Source organism: Lemur catta, chromosome 19, assembly GCF_020740605.2.
Source record: "Lemur catta isolate mLemCat1 chromosome 19, mLemCat1.pri, whole genome shotgun sequence".
NCBI lineage: Eukaryota > Metazoa > Chordata > Mammalia > Primates > Lemuridae > Lemur > Lemur catta.
The window spans coordinates 18,107,756-18,125,780 of NC_059146.1; the positions used below are offsets into that span (position 1 = coordinate 18,107,756).

General features: G+C 53.6%; 2 protein-coding genes and 1 long non-coding RNA gene across 4 annotated transcripts; 2 read left to right on the forward strand and 1 right to left on the reverse strand.

Annotated features, from left to right (window-relative positions):
• Nucleotides 1-81: 81 nt before the first annotated feature.
• On the reverse strand, nucleotides 82-5,297 carry RPS5 (ribosomal protein S5). Its single transcript, XM_045532919.1, has 6 exons — nucleotides 5,174-5,297; nucleotides 4,254-4,362; nucleotides 1,683-1,892; nucleotides 1,377-1,505; nucleotides 290-388; nucleotides 82-201 (listed from the first exon to the last, which is right to left on the reverse strand). The coding sequence occupies exons 2-6, from the start codon at nucleotides 4,359-4,361 to the stop codon at nucleotides 133-135; spliced, it is 615 nt and encodes a 204-aa protein (XP_045388875.1). The 5' UTR covers nucleotide 4,362; nucleotides 5,174-5,297; the 3' UTR covers nucleotides 82-132.
• Nucleotides 5,298-5,553: 256 nt separating this feature from the next.
• On the forward strand, nucleotides 5,554-6,569 carry LOC123624776. The gene is made up of 2 exons (XR_006730205.1): nucleotides 5,554-5,934; nucleotides 6,375-6,569. It is a non-coding gene; the product is annotated as an uncharacterized LOC123624776 (long non-coding RNA).
• A 2,388-nt stretch (nucleotides 6,570-8,957) lies between these two features.
• On the forward strand, nucleotides 8,958-16,385 carry ZNF837 (zinc finger protein 837). Of its 2 annotated transcripts, none has more exons than XR_006730209.1 (2): nucleotides 8,958-9,054; nucleotides 13,614-13,878. XR_006730209.1 is itself a non-coding variant. In XM_045532927.1 (2 exons), the coding sequence occupies exon 2, from the start codon at nucleotides 14,761-14,763 to the stop codon at nucleotides 16,294-16,296; it is 1,536 nt and encodes a 511-aa protein (XP_045388883.1). In that variant the 5' UTR covers nucleotides 8,958-9,054; nucleotides 14,721-14,760; the 3' UTR covers nucleotides 16,297-16,385. The 2 variants fall into 2 exon arrangements, 1 of the variants encoding a protein (XP_045388883.1); XM_045532927.1 differs by lacking the exon at nucleotides 13,614-13,878 and adding an exon at nucleotides 14,721-16,385.
• The last annotated feature ends 1,640 nt before the right edge of the window (nucleotides 16,386-18,025 follow it).

The window sequence follows — 18,025 nt, forward strand, 5'->3', positions numbered from 1 at the left end:
ACATGAGCAGCTCCAAAGGCCACCAGGGCTATCTCGCCACCTCTAGTACTGCTCCCCACCAGACAGAAAATAGCACAGGCGGGGAGGGCTGCCCCCAAGGGCAGACAGGTTTATTGGGCAGCAACCGAGAAATCAACGGTTAGACTTGGCTACACGCTCCAGCTCATCCTTCTTCTTGATGGCGTAGGAGTTAGAGGAACCCTGCAAGGATGCAGATGGTTAGCTGTGAATTTTGGAGAACCCCCACCAAATGCCCAACTTATGACTCACCCCCAGCGTCCCTACCCACCTTAGCAGCATTGATAAGCTCATCTGCCAAGCACTCGGCGATGGTCTTGATATTCCGGAAGGCAGCCTCACGGGCACCCGTGCACAGCAGCCAGATGGCCTAGGGAGTGCAGGGGTCAGGCTAAGGCTACCAACAGATTGGTCCTCCAGCACCCTGGCCCACCCTCAACAGATGTGTTGGCTGGCGTGCTCTCTCCCACTGGCCCACTGAGACAAGATGTAAGGGAAGGTGGCACCATGCCAGATCTGGGATCCGAGGGCTGAAAAAGCAAGTGTCCAGAGACACACACACACAGGCTGCACTGGGTCCCCAATGACAGACTTGACAGTGATTGTGACAGCAAAACGGACTATATGGGGCCAGGCATGGTGGCTCATGCCTATAATCCTCGCACTTTGGGAGGCCCAGGCTAGAAGATCGCTTGAGGCCAGGAATTCAAGAATAGCCTGGGCAACATAGTGAGACCTTGTCTCTACAAAAAAATAAAAATTAGCCATGTGTGGTGGTGCACGCCTGTAGTCCTAGTTACCTAGAAGGCTGAGGCAGGAGGATCGCTTGAGTCCAGGAGTTTGAGGGTGTAGTGAGCTAAGATGATACCACTGTATTCCAGCCCAGGAGACAGAGTGAGACTGTCTCAAATTAAAAAAAAAAAGGGCGGGAGGGCAATATATGCTCTTAACCAGGACTCTAGATTGACCAGGAATAGGTATAAGGGCAAGCTGGGGACAGATGTGTAAATGGAACAATGACTAATTCAATATTCTATAGCTCTTAAGAGTTCACTGTGTTTGAGGGAAATCGTCAGAATGTCTTCAACTGATTCTCAAATGGCCCAAGGGAAAAAACCACATACACAAATGTACACAGTGTAAAAATATACACCCAAAGGAAACTAGACCTCAGTCCAGAAGAGAGCCCAGAGCCTGGGTCTGCCCTGGAAAGGGTGGGAACCCAGGAAGGCTTCCTGGAGGAAGTGATGCTCCTGGTAAAACACGCAGACAGCAACAAGCCTTTCTGCCCCAGGCAGGACCCCACCCACTTCTGGTGGCTGTTTCCACTGTGCCCTATGCATAAGCCCCAGGCCCACCTGATTCACACGCCGCAGTGGGGACACGTCCACAGCCTGTCGTCGCACTGTCCCAGCTCGCCCAATGCGTGTTGAGTCCTCCCGGGGCCCACTATTGATGATGGCATTGACCAGGACCTGCAGAGGGTTCTAGGAGAGAAGGGGGCTATGAGCCTGACATCTGGGCCACACACATCCCTCTCCCATTCTCCTCTCCCCTAAGACAAAGGCAGCTGCACCACACAGGCGATGAGCCTGGCATATAGACCATGGAGCATTGGGATATACTAAGGGCACAGCCTGCCCCCGCTGGCCACAGAGCCCTACCTCGCCTGTGAGCAGGTGGATGATCTCAAAGGCATGCTTGACGATGCGCACAGTCATCAGCTTCTTGCCGTTGTTGCGGCCATGCATCATCATGGAGTTAGTGAGGCGTTCCACGATAGGGCACTGCGCTTTGCGGAAGCGCTTGGCAGCATACCGCCCGGCACTGTGAGGCAGGTACTTGGCATACTTCTCCTTCACTGCAATGTAATCCTTGGCAGCAGGGAAGGGGGATAAAGGGACAATGGTCAGGAGCTGGAAGGGCCCTGGCCAGGGACCAGAAGGACCTAGCAACCATGAAGGGTAGCCCCCAGCCACTTGCAATTCTGGTCTGCCTCCCCCGGGGACTAGAATGTAAGCCCCACCTATCATGCAAAAACAAAACCTAAACAAGTGACTTTACCAAGTTACTAAAAAGAGGAGAGGGTGGGAATCTAAGGAGGTTAGAGCCCATGATTTCCATTTTCTAAAGCAGTATTCCTCAAACTCTGCACTATGGGGCATTTTAAACCAGATAATTCTGTCGTGGGGGCTGTCCTGTGCACTGGAGGATATTTAGCAGCATCCAGAAAGTGAGTAGCACTCCCCTCGGTTTCAATAGCTAAAAATGTATCCAGACATTGTACAGTAACCCCTGGAGGGAGGGAACAACCATCCCAGAGTAACCCACAGTTTTAAAAGAAAAAAAAATCATTCAGCAAGATTCCTACACACATATCCCTAGAAGGCAACCTACAAAATTCCCAAAATAGGGCCGGGTGTGGTGGCTCACGCCTGTAATCCTAGCACTCTGGGAGGCGAGGCGGGTGGATCGCTCAAGGTCAGGAGTTCCAGACCAGCCTGAGCAAGAGTGAGACCCCATCTCTACTAAAAATAGAAATTATCTGGCCAACTAAAACATATATAGAAAAAATTAGCCAGGCATGGTGGTGCATGCCTGTAGTCCCAGCTACTCGGGAGGCTGAGGCAGTAGGATCGCTCAAGCCCAGGAGTTTGAGGTTGCTGTGAGAGAGGCTGACGCCACGGCACTCACTCTAGTCCGGGCAACAGAGCAAGACTCTGTCTCAAAAAAAAAAAAAATCCCAAAATATTAAGCTTGCATACATAAAGCGGGGATGGAATCAGTGGAGTTGTGTGTATTTGAAGGGGACTGCTATTGATAATTCCATTACAAAAACGTACCCAAGGCCATTCTACCACTTGCATGTGAGAACATACAGACCATGTGTCTCCACAAATACAAAGAGTGACAGGAGAGGAATATAGGAGACTGACACTGAAGCCCAGTGTCTACCCTGAAGAGAAGCACCTGCATAAACAGGCAAGTAGAAGGATGTTCAGGCAGGGCTTCACCATGCAAACACCAAATGACTTAGCAAGGTCTTGGTCCCACAGTGGAGCATGGGTGTTTACGATGGAGTTAACTCCCACGCTACACTTTTACTTACCCAACCCCTAACAGAGCAGGCACTTAACGAACATTTGTTTAATAGACCAAGAGATAGTGAACAGTTCATTTATTTTTTATTATTTAATATTATTTTTTTTGAGACAGAGTCTCACTCTGTTGCCTGGGCTAGAGTGCCGTGGCGTCAGCCCAGCTCACAGCAACCTCAAACTCCTGGGCTCGAGCAGGAGCCCCAGTAGCTGGGACTACAGGCACGTGCCACTATGCCCAGCTGACTTTTTCTCTATATATGTGTTTTTAGCTGTCCGTATAATTTCTTTTCTATTTAGTAGAGACGGGGTCTCGCTCTTGCTCAGGCTGGTCTCGAACTCCTGAGCGCAAACAATCCGCCCGCCTCAGCCTCCCAGAGTGCTAGGATTACAGGCGTGAGCCACGGCGCCCGGCCTAATTTTTAAAGGGTTGTTCAAAAAATAAAGAATATCCATAAAAATAAGTAACAGAGATCCAATGTCTCATCAAGCCCAAAACATTTACTATCTGACCCTTTAATTAAAAAGTCTGTGGATCTCCCCAAACCTACCCATGAAAGAAAAGCTAAGATCTAAAACACATTCATCCTAAGCACTCTGGGAGGCCAAGGCAGGAGGATCGCTTGAGGTCAGGAATTCAAGAACAGTCTGAGATAGAGTAAGACCCAATCTCTACCAAAAACAGAAAAAAATTAAGACAGGTGTGGTGGTGTGAGCCTATTGTCCCGGCTACTCGGGAGGCTGAGGCAGGAGGATGGCTTGAGCCCAGGAGTTTGAGGTTGCAGGGAGCTATGATGATGCCACTGCACTCTAGCCTCGCAAGAGAAAGATCCTGTCTCAAAAAAGAGAATAAAAAGAAAGTGAGTTTTATGTGTATTTTGCTACAAAAACAACAAAAAACAGCAGCATGTGGAATGTGATGCTCTCTCTAGGGAACGAACCATCTCATGAGTAAAGTTGCAGCAACCTTTGTGCAGGATGTGACAAGTATGGTGGTCCAGGGATCCCTTCCTTATCTGTCATGGCTTCAACTGTCGACTTAGAAGGAAAGCAAGAACTTTGAAGTGTCCACTCCTGGAAAATCCACATCTGTTCCCAATCCTCTGCCAAGAAGACTAACCACCATGTCCCCCTTACCTGTAGAGAAATGTCATTGATCTGCACATCATCAGTACTCCACTTCCCAAAGAGCTTGATGTCTGGGGTTTCTGCCACCGCTGGTGCAGCTGTCTCCCACTCGGTCATCCTGGGTACAACATGAGAGCAGGAAAAAACTGTCAGAGTCCAGCCAGCCTCGGGCACAGACACACCACGTCCGACTCTCTGAGGCTGGCCCCTACCCTGTGGTGAGTTGGGGAGTTATGAGGGACCAAGGAAGGTTGTAAACATCGTTTTGAGCCCTAGGGAAAAAAAGCCACTCAGCTATCAGCAAATGTATCTGTCTTTCAACCAGGACCCATGGGCCCAACACCTCACCCACTCAACAGCTGCTGCTGAAGGTATAATGGCTCAGCAGATACCAAACGCCCTAAGGTTGCATCTACTGGGATTCAAATTCCTGCCATGGCATTTGTAAGCTTTTTAACTCTGGGAGAATCAACAAGTGCTTTGGACTCAAGTTTCCTCATTCATACAGTGGGAACGTTATCTGGCATTAAGGTCCCACCTAAGAATTCTGTGGCATAATCAACACAAAGGTTCCTATTCTCCTCGGACACTAAGGAAGCTCTAAAGGCTGCTACTAAGTGGGCCACGTGTACAAAGAAAAAAATGCATCACGTAGCTAAGAAATGAAAACCTCCTGTCTCAGTATAAAATTGCAGAGTTAAAACCAAACCAGCATCCTCCAGACCCGCTGCGCGGCAAAGTTACACAGACGGCGGAGTACCGGCAAGAAGCCTTGGGTAACTTTGCCCGCGCCCGTTTCCTCTGTACCTTTTCCAGAGAAAGGTACAGGAAAAGCGCAATGAGGTAAAACCCGGGACTTGGGGCCTGCCCACGGCTCCCCAGAAGACCCTGGGCGGTCCCTCGGACCCCAGACCCCGCGGCGGCCTCACCTGAGGGCACAGCCGCGGCGTCTCTACCGCTCCGGGTGGACCACGCGCCGCCCTGGCACAGACAGGAAGAGGCCGCACGCCGCCGTCGGACGCTTTTAACTGGGGCGAAAACTTCCGGGTTAACGGCAGCTGCGTGTGCAAAACAGGACACCATGAGCCTACGGACCAATCCGCAGCAAGGATGTAAAGGCAACCGTTTTGCTAGATGGAAAGTTTACAGCATGAGCGCATGCGCACTTGCAGAAGGCCCCCAACAAGCTTGCGGGCGGATGTCAGACAATCAATGCTTACCCGGGCTGGAGGGCGGTTGCACAAGCGCAGAGATCTCCGTGAGGCTAAGGCCTCCATGTCTAATAAGGGCAAAAGTCCAGTCCGCGCTCACTTGTTTGTTTAGCCGCTGACCTCACGTCCCAGCAGCCGCCGGTTTCGACCGGAGGTAGCCAGTTCGGCACCCTCTGGTTTCTCGTCGCGGTTACGGTCGCCTTACAGGCACGCGTACGCTGAGGGCCTGGGTTAGCGGAATAGTCTCTCGTGGTCACTACCGCCATCTGCGGGGCCCCTTCCCAACGCGCGTGCGCTCTGGGTGCTGCGTACGGGGAGCCTCAGGAGGGTCAGTTTCCCGCTGGAATCCTCCAGTCACTCCCCAGCTACTGTCCAGTCATAGCGTCTAGGAAGGGAGAGGAGGACGCCTGAATGAGAGGCCGGGGGTCGTGGCGGTAGGAGCCAGACCCCTAGCCAGGAGCGGTGTGACCCATCTTGGGGTAGGGGGCGCAGTGGGGATTAGAGGTTGCGCGGTGTCTTGGGAGGGCGGGGCATTCAGGTTAGGGACCCCTCCGGGCGCTTTTCTTATCTGGGTTCTTTACGAGCGGAGGGGGGCGGTGCCCGCGAGGCGTTTGCAGCTCCCTGACCTCAGGGTGCCCATTACCGGAACCCTCGTGTCCACATCTGGCTCCTAGGGGTGCCCCTTTGAGCCAGCCTTGTTAGGTTTGTTCTGAGTGGGAACTCGAAAAGTCTGTATGGGACGGAATGCGGTTAATGGAAAGCCCAGATTTGTGAATCAACTGCTGCAGGGGTCTGGAGAGTCCGCGGAGGTTGTAAACCTAACAGACAGCTGCAGCCAGCATTCCTATCTGCCCCCCCCCCCCGCCCCCCGGCCCCGCCATAAGGACGGAACTACTACCCTTCTCCCTTATCTCTACAGGATGCATGTGACCCAGGGGTGCCAGAAATTGGCCTTTTGAAAATTTTTATTGAAGCGGCTGTTCTGGCCCAGGTACTCACTCCTCACTGAGAAACCCTCTATAAAACCCAAGGCTCTCCCCTTTTCCTTGGTGGATGCTTTTTTGCCTGCACCAGTGTGCACCCAGATGCTCAAAATAAACAGCATTTTGCTACACATGAGACTTCCTCTGTGTGTCTCTCGGCTCCGGACCTAACGGGACTGGCCTCTCCAAGTTCTAGAAACGTACACTTGTGGCCAAAGGCTGAAAGGAGGGATGAAAGACAAAGCCAGGAGTTGAAGGAGATTAATTTCCCCCAGCACACAATCCCCTCCTCCTGCTCTGAGAAGGGCCTCTGTGAACAGGTCAGCCCTGGTTAGGGGCCGACCCGAGAACCCTCTGGAAGGGCTCTGGAATGGTGCGTGGGGTAGGCACGGTGGCAGGTGCCCCTGCTGGCTCTACAGCCCCACCTGGTGACCCTGACAGCCAGTGTGGAGAGTGTGTGCAGCCTTTGACTCGCCCTCATTTCCCTGTCTGTCACTTGCCTCTTAGACATAGGGCCGTGAGCCAAACTGGTACGTGGAATCAGCCCTGGCGGGCGAAAGCCCAGAGGTGGTGACCCCACACCCATGCCAGCAGCATGCATGGGGATGGTGTCCACAGAGCCAGACTCCAGGATCACATGTGGCTGCCTGGCCCTTGGTGCCCACCTCAGCCTCCAAGGGAGTGTCCCCCAACCAGACTCCAAAGGGCCCAGCCGCTTGACCCAGTCCCAGGCGGTCCTTGTCTGTCACAGTTGGTGGGCTGGGCCTACCACACTCCCAACCCCCCAGGCATGCACACAACAGCAGCTGTTGTTTCTTCACTAGCTCCCAACCCAATTCCAGGGGGTGGAATTTCTGTCCCAAGACTGCTGAGGTCTCCCCACAGTGGGCCCCTCGGACTGTGATCAGTCACAGCTCATGAAAGGACACACATCCTTAGCTGGCCTGGGCCAGGGGTCAAACCTCAGCCTCTGATGGGGCCATAGCCAGCCCCTGCCACCCCTGCCTTCCACCCTGTGCACTGGGGTCTGTGGGGTTGGGGGAAGGGCTAAGAGGGCTTCTCCCTGGTCCTGGGTTGGGGTGTAGGGGCCGACAGAAGACAGGTCACCAGGGCAGCCATCCTCACACTCAGCCTGGGTCCAGAGTGGGGTCCCTCACCCTGCTTCTTTTTCCTCAAAAGCTGACAGGTCCCACTGAACTTCAGTTTCCCCCTTCAATGTGAAAATGAGAATGCAATCAGGTAAGGCTGGTTTGCAGGCTGTGGCATGACCACCATAGTCTGACCACATCACTCTGACCTCTGCTTCTGTCATATTTCCTTCTCTGACTCTGGCTCTTCCGCCTCCCTCTTAGGGGACCATTGTGATTCTATTTAGGACCCACCTGGATAATCCAGGATAATCCCCCATCTCATGATCTTTAATTTAATCATATTTGCAAAGTCCCTTTTGCCATTTGAGGTAACATTCACGGGTTCTGGGGATTAGGATGTGGACATCTTTGGGGTCCATTATTCTGTCTACCACACACATGCATTCAATTCTAAGCCACAATTAGCAGCAGGTCAAGCATGTGCGCATCCACACAGCCAGCCAGCAGCTGCACTCCTTTCTCTGAGGCAACTGAGTCAAGGCCTTCATGTGCAACTCGCTCTTGAGCCACCAGGGGACCAGCGTTAGGCAAGCCGCCCTCCAACTGCCTTCCAGCCACCTCTTCAACCTCAATGAGCATGATAAGAATAAGCCCCGATTTTGTCCCTTGGCAGGGCATTCGATGTCCAGACACCTACAGGATCGAGAAAGGCACTGAGGCAGTCCTGGCGCCCAGGAAGGAGATGCAGTGGAAGATGCAGGTGCGGCACGCTGGGTCGCTGAATGCAATCCATGTGCTGGACTGGCTAGCAAAATTGGATGTCTTTATGGAGGGCAGGATGCACGCAATAAATGGGGACAAGATAAGGGTTACTTAAATGGATAGGAAGCCTAATAAGCTCTTCCCACCCAGGAGAGCCAGTAGGGGTAGCATCACCTTTGGGGATGGGGGGGCCGTGGTTCTCCAACGGGGCTGCTCATATTAGAATCAACTAGACAGTGTTGATTCTCAGAGATTCTCGTTTCATCAGTCTGACTTGTAGCCCGCTCATCAGGACACTGCAGAGCTCCCCCGGCGCTCTCCACCCCCGACTCTCCCACCTGAGCGAGGTTGGGAATGGCAAGTCGCTTCCGGGTTGGGACCTCTTGGAAATCTGAGACAGAGGGCTATCAATCATCGTCATGACCAATCGCGCGCTTTGCTGGGGCAGAATGGGCGGGACCGCACTCACACCCGGGACGCCGTCTCCTTGGCGACAACGCAGGTTTGCCCGTCGCCTATTAGGTGTAGCCGGCCTCTGTTGCGATGACAACCAGGAGTCCTAGTTCCCCGCCCCGCTTTCTTATCAGCATCGGAGTGGGACGCGTCGGGACTACGTTTCCCAGTGGTCCCCGCGCGGACTCCCACCTGCCTTTGCGGCGGCCCCGACCCCTCAGTGCCACGGCGGTCCAGAGGAGGCGGGAGGAAGGCTCCGCGCTGCGTGTGGGGCGGGGACCAGGGGGCCAGTGTGGGCCACCTCCAGCGAGTAAGTGGCATTCTGCGCGGACCCGCGACCTCGGCCTGCGAGGCGGGGGCCTCCAGGCGCTTAGCGCGGCCGCCACCCTTGTCCCCTCCCCACCCCCGCGCGGGGGGACCGGGGCGGAGGCGTGACTGCGCTCACTTCCTGTCTCTTGCTCTGGGTCCGGACTAGCCGCAGCACGCGGAACCTTCAGTTCCAGGCGGTCAGGTTGCTGTAGTTCTGGCTCATGTTTCCCAGTCCTGGGTGTGATTGAGGCCCAGAGGGGAGGCGCCAGGCCCAGAACCGATCATAGCGGTTTACAGCTCTCAGAATCAAGCCCACCTTCTCGCCGTGGCCAACACCCACCTTTCTGCTGCCTCTGGTCCCACCTCCTGGGCTTGCACTTGCGGTTCCCCTTTCCCTGTCTCCAGACTCGGCTTCAAAGTCCCGTCCTCAAAGAGGCCTGAAGAAGCCACTGCCTCTCTTCCCAGCGCTCTCGCGACGTTCTTGTTTGATGGTCACGCCTTTTTCTTTCTCTCTTAAATTGCCTCCTTGTTCGTTTCTTTTCTTGTCTGCGCTTCCCTCATTCACTTACTATAAGAGCAGGGTCTGGGAGGGCCTTGTTCTCGGACGCTGACACAGTTGAGGTCCCGCGAATGTCGACGCTTGCTAATCCTTGAGGATGGAGGCGCTATGGGGAGGACCAACGCAGAACGGAGTTGTGCTTGCACTCAGGACATTCCTTCTGCTCTTTATGGTGCACTGTTCTTCCCGCTGCGTGTACATGTAGAATAGAACATAGGAGCTAGAGTACAGTGGTATCATCGTAACTCACTGTGATCTCAAACTCTTGGGCTCAAGTGATCCTCCTGCCTCAGCCTCCTGAGTAGTTGGGACTACAGGCAAGCACCGCCATGCCTGGCTGATTTTTTTCTATTTTTGGGAGAGGCTAATTTTTTTTTCTTTCCTATTTTTGGTAGAGACGGGGTCTCGCTCTTGCTCAGGCTGGTCTCAAACTTCTGACCTCAAGTGATTTTCCCTCTTTGGCCTCCCAGAGTGTTAAGATTATAGGCGTGAGCTACCACGCCCAGCCTAATATGATGTTTTCTGAGGTCCACCTATGTTATAGGATGTATCAGTACTTCATTCCTTTTTATGGCTGAATAATATTCCACCCTATGGATATATGCCACATTTTGTTTATCCATTCATCATTTGATAGACTTGGCTTGTTTCCACCTTTAGACTATCGTGAACAATGCTGCCATGAACACTTGTGTGCCATTTTTTGTTTGAATGCCTGTTTTCCCTTCCCTCGGGTAGGTACCTAGGGGTAGAATTGCTGGGGGTGTGGTAACTCCATGTTTAACCTCTTGAGGAACTGCCGGTTTTCCGCAGCAGCTGCGCCAGTTTACATTCCCACCAGCCACGCAGGATATGTTCTGCACTTGCCTTGTTTCTGCCAGGTCTGCTTGCCCTTCTGTCTTCACCAGGGTAAATGCTGAACACGGGGAGCACCAGTCCTCCCACAGGGGGAGGAGTAAGGGGGCTCACAGCCAACAGCTTTGCCAGTTCCGGGATACAGGTGGGACCTTTTGAAACCTGGACCCCCAGCTCATATGCTTTATTCAACAGTGAGTCCGTACTCCACATTCTAGAGAAAGAGCCTCCCCCGTAGGGCCTGTGACAACTGCTCAGGAGTCAGTGAGCCTGGCTCCTTCCAGCTCTGGGCCTGGAGTCCATTGTGGGTTAGATTCATGTCCATCTGCTGTTGGGACGGTCAGCGCTGGTGGGCAGGTGAGGCCCAGGGGTACTTGCTTCTCAGTGTGCCCATGTTGTTCCCCAGTCCTGTTCCTGGGAGGCTGCACAGTCAGAACCTCAGGGCGCAGTGGGCAGCAAGAGAATAACCAGCTGGAAGAGCAGCCCGCCGACCCCTCACCTGAAAGGAATATCTTCAGAGTCACATCCTCAAGCGTTTGGCAAAGAGATGCATTTAACTGAGTGCCCATTGTCTCTCACACCCTTCCACTGTCTCAGGTGGTAATGGGTCACTCTAAGAACCCTGTGGACAGTCCAGCACTGGGGTAAAACATGTCACGTGTCACCCAGATGTCCTCATGCTCAGGAAGTTCCTTACTTCCAGGCATGCTCCCTTGAGTCTCAAGTACCAGCTGGCTAATTTGCTAGTTGGAGAAACCAAAGCACAAAGTGGCAGTCTCCACAGTGGGGGAAGGTGCTGGATTTTCTCAACAGTAGCCCTGATAAGTGCCAACCTTAGGGGCGAGGGAGCCAGCAAGAACCAGTGCCACGGTGAGTCTGGATGCAGCTCCATGAAGCTTTAGTCAGCCTAGACCCTGGTGGCTTTGAGGTGCAGACAGGGAGGGCCAGTGTCACCCAGGCCAGGAGAGGACAGCAGGGTTATGCAGTTGTCACGTGTGACTGGAGTGAGGCTGAGAAACTCAGGTCACAGCAGAGCCCTGCCTTTGTTTCTTAACAAACACCCAGGACCAGTGCTTGCTGAACATGCAAGACTAACCTTAACGTTGGGCCCTTCCATGTCCCTGGCCTCCTATAGAACAGAGCAGAAGGACCAAGCTGCTCCTCTGGCCCTTCATGACCTGTAGAACATGCGCAAATCTCTGCATTTTCATTTTTAATAAGTTCAATGTGTTTAATTTCCACTCAGAAACATGCAAGTGCTGGCCATCAATGCATTTCTGCCATTGTGGATCACAGGGTCCAAAGGTGAAATAATCCACAGTTGGCAGCAGTGTCCTGAAAAGAACCAGTCACTCTGAAGTGTACTTGGCATAAAAGTCAGTGTGTAGAGAGTCTTGGTTGTTTCTTGATTCCTTTTAGTTCTGGGTCAAGTTATTTCAGGACACCAGGGGGCCCAGGGCAACTGGTTGTTAGAAATTTACAAAACTGACAGAAAAAGTGATAGTGGGTCAAGGAAAAAGTGGAAAGAGCAATCTTACTAAATGCTTAGGTTTCTGTTGGCCAGGCCTGGTGGTTCTCACCTGTAAATAAGAGATGGCTCCCCTGTCTCTAAACAAACAAACACTTAGATTTTCAGAACATTTGATAAAGGGATATCAGCCTTGACTGGATGCAATGGCTACCAGGCACAGTGGCTCATGTCTATAATCCTAGACCTTTGGGAGGCCGAAGTGGGAGGATCGCTTGAGCCCAGGAGTTTGAGACCAGCCTGGGCAAGATAGTGAGACCCTGTCTCTACAAAAAATAAAAAAAATAGCCAGGCATATGGATGCACACCTGTAGTCCCAGCTATTGGGAGCCTGACACAGGAGGATCGCTTGGGCCTAGGAGTTTGGGGTTGCAGTGATCTCTGATTGTGCCACTGCACTCCAGCCTGGGCAACAGAGTGAGACCCTGTCTCTAAATAAATAAATAATAAAATCAATCAATCAGCCTTGCACAGAAAAGAGAACACAGAGCAAAAGGAGAAGAACCTGCGACCTCATGCTCAGTGAAATAGTGATTTATGGTGGTGCCATGAGTGTGTCCATTTTCTGCATGTGATGTTAGCCATTGTGGATTCATAACCCAAAGGGTGCACTGGACAGATCTGTCTTTGTTCAGGAAGCCCTAAGAAGCTAGAGCAAATCCTCATTCTTATCCATGGGCTATTTTATAGGTCAATTTTCTGATTCTCGATGATTGTCATTGAGTTAGGGATTTCCCTTCCTCCTCCTACTTCCTCCTACTTTGTTTTCATTGGCCATTAAACTGCTTGCTTAGATGTGTATTTATATGTGCATGTGTATGTGTTTCCACTTCCATCAATGTATATAAAGATGAGAAACAGCCAGGCGTGGTGGCTCACGCCTGTAATCCCAGCACTTTGGGAGGCTGAGGTGGGAGGACTGCATGAGGCCAAGAGTTCAAGACCACCCTTAGCAACATAGCCAGGTATAGTGGTGCATGCCTATAGTCCTACCTACTCAGGAGACTGAGGCAAGAGGATCACTTGAGCCCAGGAGTTTGATGTAGTGGGCTATGATGATGCCACTACACTCCAGCCTGGGAGACAGAGTGAGACCCTGTCTCAAAAAAAAAAAAAAAAAAAGAAAGAAAGAAAGAAAGAAATGCAATCTCTGCCTCCAGTATGGTGCCATAGGGTTTGTAGCCCATCCCTTTCTTTTTTTGTGACTTCTTTCTCCAACAGTAAGAAACCTGGCTCTTATAATAAACTTCAGTCTTCTCATCTACTTGTTCACTTTCCCCCTAAGTAACCATTCTGCCCACCAGCTGGGCCTTCTCCTCTGCCTGACCCCTCAAAGCACACTGACTGCATATTGGAACCCCTTCCCCAAACTCTGCAAGTGCCTGGCCAAGTGAGCCCCTCCCCAGATGGGACTGGTCTGAGCTGATGGGTATCTTTCAAGAATTCTCCAGGCTAAACATCTGTGTCATCTAAATGGCATCTCGATGCATATATACTGTGTTTTCCCAGTAAACAGTGTGAAGAGCTGGGAAAAGTCCACTGTTGTAGGCAGAATAGTGGCTCCTCAAAAGATGTGCACATCCTAGTCCCTGGAACCTATGAATATGTTACTTCACAGGGCTAAGGAACTAGGAGATGTAACTAAGCTATGGATCCGGAGATGGGGAGCTTGTCTGGATTATTCGTGGTCAGCACAGTGTGATCACAAACTCCTTACAAGAGGCAGGAGGGTCAGAGTCCTATGAGCAGATGTGACACAGACCCAGAAAGTGAGAGATTTGAAGATGTTTTACTGCTGACTTTGAAGGTGGAAGAAAGGAAAGTGGCCTCTAGAAGCTGGAAAAGGCAAACACTCTCCCCTAGAGCCTCCAGAAGGAACCAACCTCACTGAAATCCTGATTTAGGACTTTGGACCTCCAGAACTGTGAGATAATATTAATAAATTTGCATTGTTTTAAGCCACTAAGTTTGTGGCAATTTGTTACAGCAGCAAAACGAAACTAATATAGCCACAGTGGGATTTGAAAACACTAACAGCAGGCACCAGGCCTTCCTGGTGTCCACATTTGCTGGAAGGATGGGGGTTGCCAGCTCCCACGCCAAGCTGTTTACATTTACAGTTATACCCATTTTGTAGATGAGGCTGCCAAGCTTGAGAGAGGCAAGGTCACCTGGTTGAAGAGGGAGGGGCAGGCCCAGTGTTGGCCTTTGTGGCATGAGCCCCAGCCAAGTTCTCAGCTGCCCGTTGAGTCCCACTTCACACCTGCCAGAAGAGCTAGATGGTGGCAGGTGTATGGGGCCAGGCCTGGCCAAGGCAGGGAGCCAGGAGGATCCTGAGTGCTGGGCTTGCCACTGGGAAGCTGGCGGCCAGGAGTAGAGGGGGGACTCTGGGGGCTGGAAGCTGAACAATCGGGAGTCCCTGTTGCTGGGGGAGGGGGACTGCTGAAGTCCTAAGCCAGGTGACAGTGTTTCAGCAGCCGGCGTGGAGGAGGAGGGGCGATGCTGGGGAACAGGGAGAGCCAGGGGTCTGGGTGGTGACCCAGGCTTGGCAGACACCTGGCGGGCGTGGTGGGAAGGAGGCACTGGCTCCAGGATGCTCCTGCGGGCATCACTCCTTTCCCCGTCCACGGAGAGGCATCAGCCGTGGGGTCGTCATTCCTTGGCTCGGTTCTGCACTTCTCCCCTCCTGGAACTGCCAACTTCCATTTCTCCTCTGCTCTTCCAGATCCTACAACCAGGACTCCGCGTTAGGGGCCGGCCCCAGGATGGAGGCTCCGGCCAAGAACGCTGGGCAGGGAGGACTCCCCAAGGCTGATTCCCAGGGAGCCTCCCCAGGCTGGGAGGAGAAGCCCGAGAAGGAACCGAGGTCCCTCGCATTGGACCAAGCCAGGAAACGCCCCACTCAGAAGGGGAACCTTCGTGGAGGGGCTGCGGGCCGCAGGACGACTTCCCCCGGTGGGGGCTCCTGTAGCTGCAGCCTCGACGTGAACCCCTGCCCGTGGGCCTGTCACAGCGCGGAAGGCGGACCCCTGGCGCGGGAGCCCCGCGGCCCCGCCTGCCCACGGGACCCAGGCCTATTCACCCCCGAGGGTGAGGGCCCCTGTCGGAGCCTTGCGGGAGCCGAGGGCTCCAGCCACAACTCTTGCCTGGCATGGCCTCTCAGAGCGCCCCCCGAGGAGAAGGCCCCTGTGTGTGACCACTGCGGCCACCGGGAGTGGCTCCAGAGCTGCTCGCGGGCTCAGCTGCGTGAAGTCCACTCGGACTATCGGCCGTGCGCACGTAGGACCCTGCAGCCAACCCCTCTCCAGCGGGGACCGTCTGCGAAGTGGCCCGGGGCGTGCGCCTGCAGCGAGGCCTTTGCCTGGAGGGCCCCGCGGGAGCCCCGCCCGTGTGCCGGGTGCGGGAAGCGCTTCGGCCCCAACGAGCAGCAGCAGATGGGCGAGGGCCCCTCAGTGTGCGCTGAGCGTGGCCAGGACCCGAGCCTTCGCCCGGGTGCCCCCGACCCCCCAGCCCAGCGGCTGTACGCGTGCGACGAGTGCGGCAAGGCCTTCACGCGCACCTCGAGCCTCCTGCAGCACGAGCGCATCCACACGGGCGAGCGGCCCTACGAGTGCGCTGAGTGCGGCAAGGCCTTCGTGCGCTGCTCTGGCCTCTACCGCCACAAGAAGACGCACTCGGCCGATCGCGGCAGCCCGGCCTTGGCCCGGCGCTCTTTCCTGCCGGGCTGCCCGCCCTGCGGGGACTGCAGCCGGGAGAGATCCCGACGGGAGCCTGTTGCCGGCGAGAAGCCCTACGAGTGCGCCGAGTGCGCCAAGGCCTTCGGCCTGCTCTCGCACCTCGTGGAGCACCAGCGCGTGCACACGGGCGAGAAGCCCTACGCGTGCCCCGAGTGCGGCAAGGCCTTCAACCAGCGTTCGAACCTGAGCCGGCACCAGCGCACGCACAGCAGCGCCAGGCCGTACGCGTGCCCGCTGTGCGAGAAGGCCTTCAAGGGCCGCTCCGGCCTGGTGCAGCACCAGCGAGCACACACCGGCGAGCGGCCCTACGGCTGCCCCGAGTGTGGCAAGACCTTCCGCGGCTGCTCCGAGCTGCGCCAGCACGAGCGCCTACACTCGGGGGAGAAGCCCTACATCTGCCGCGACTGCGGCAAGGCCTTCGTGCGCAACTGCAGCCTCGTGCGCCACCTGCGCACGCACACGGGCGAGCGGCCCTACGCGTGCGGGGAGTGCGGCCGCGCCTTCAGCCAGCGCTCCAACCTGAATGAGCACCAGAAGCGGCACGCGGGCCGCGCGGCGCCCTGATAGCCGAGAGCGGCGAGTGGACGCGGTGCGTAGGGGCGGTTGTCACCGAAACCTCACAAACGTTTGTAACCTCTATTAAATCTCACTTTTACACATGGCGTCCCCAGGTTTCCCCTACTCTGAAGTTTTATTTTGCGTTTTCTAACTGGGCGCATAGCACCCGATTGCAGGCTATCTCTCCCAAGCCAGGAAGGACTTTTAAGATGTCAAAACATCGTAATATATAGAAAATAAGAATATAAGCAATACACTCGGCCACTTCCCCTTCCATCATGGCAGTGGGGCTAAAACTTGTAAAGCTGGTGTTCTCTGCCCTCTTTGCAATTCCTGCAGAAATGGGAACGCATGCCCCTACAGCTCTATTCTCAGCATTTTGGGGCCCATTTTAACTTCTGGTACACTAGTAGACATAAGCAAAGTCGTGCTGGCTGCCTGTGGATTGTGATTGTCGAAAGCGCCATCAGGCCTGCAGGGAAACCGTGACCTTTCAGGATTCCCGGTCTGTACCGAGTATTAACTGTCCATGGCTGCTCACAAATTACCCAAAATGTATAGTTTAACATAAGAATAAACACTTATCATCTTGCACATTTTCAGTGGGTGAGGAATTCAAGAGCAGCTTGGCTGGGTGGTTCTGGCTCAGGGTCTTTCATGAGATTGAAGCTAACATGTCTGCCGAGGCTGCCACCATCTGACAGCTGGAGGAGCCGGCAAGTGGATTCCTCTTTATGTGGGCCTCTCCACAGGACCTGGCCTTGAGTGGCCTCCTGATCTGGCAGCTAAATTCCTCCAATATGAGTAATTCAAGAGTCCACGTCACATACTGTCCCTTCTGCTGTATTCTATTGGCGGCACAGACCATCCCTGATTCAATGTAGGAGAAGACTACACAAACAAGGGTGTGAATGCCAGCAAATGAGGATTGTTGACATCTTGGAGGCTGGTTGCTGTACTATCTGAGTGAGAGGCATGTGAAAAGCCTTTGCTGGTGGCTCAACCTCATCAAGCACCAGAGAGTCCGTGTGGGCAAGGAGCTGGAAAGCCTGGGAACATGGGAGCCTCTGAGCCCAGTGAAAACTGGGGAGTTCTGTGGGGAGAACCCCTGTGAGTGCAGAGACCATGGGGCAGCCTCTAGGGGAACTCAAACACTAGAGACCACCAGAAAAGCCTGGTGAGGGTGGTGGGTTATCTTACTGAGTGCTTTCACGATGAACTTCAGTGTGAAGAGGACATGTGTGGGTCCTTATTGAAGAGATGGACTGAAATGCCCCACCGTCTCCTTTTCTTGTCCTGCACACACAAGCTCACATTCCCCAGATTCCCTTTTTTGGGGGAAAATCCAGGGACAGCATAAAAAAAACACTCCCCAAACTGAGAGGGAACCGAGACAGCAAAGAACGACTCAGACAAGTCCAGCTCAATGAGTTAGAGAGTTTATTAGAGGTTACTTACAAGGGCACTTGCTCCTGGGTGGCACAGGAATTTCTTGCACGGGAGCTTTCTTGCTTGCAAAATTTGCATCTGCACACCCTGTGGTGTTGCTCTAAATCTTTTCCCATTGAGTAATGCAAATTTTTACAAGGTATCTTTGCTTGTTCCAGTGAAACAACTTATGCAGTACCATCATGATACGCTGTCATGCAACCCATGTTATGTTGAAGATATTACAATTTTTCACTAGGTGGGGATGTTAGTATTATAATTAGCTAAACGGCAGTATAGGACAACC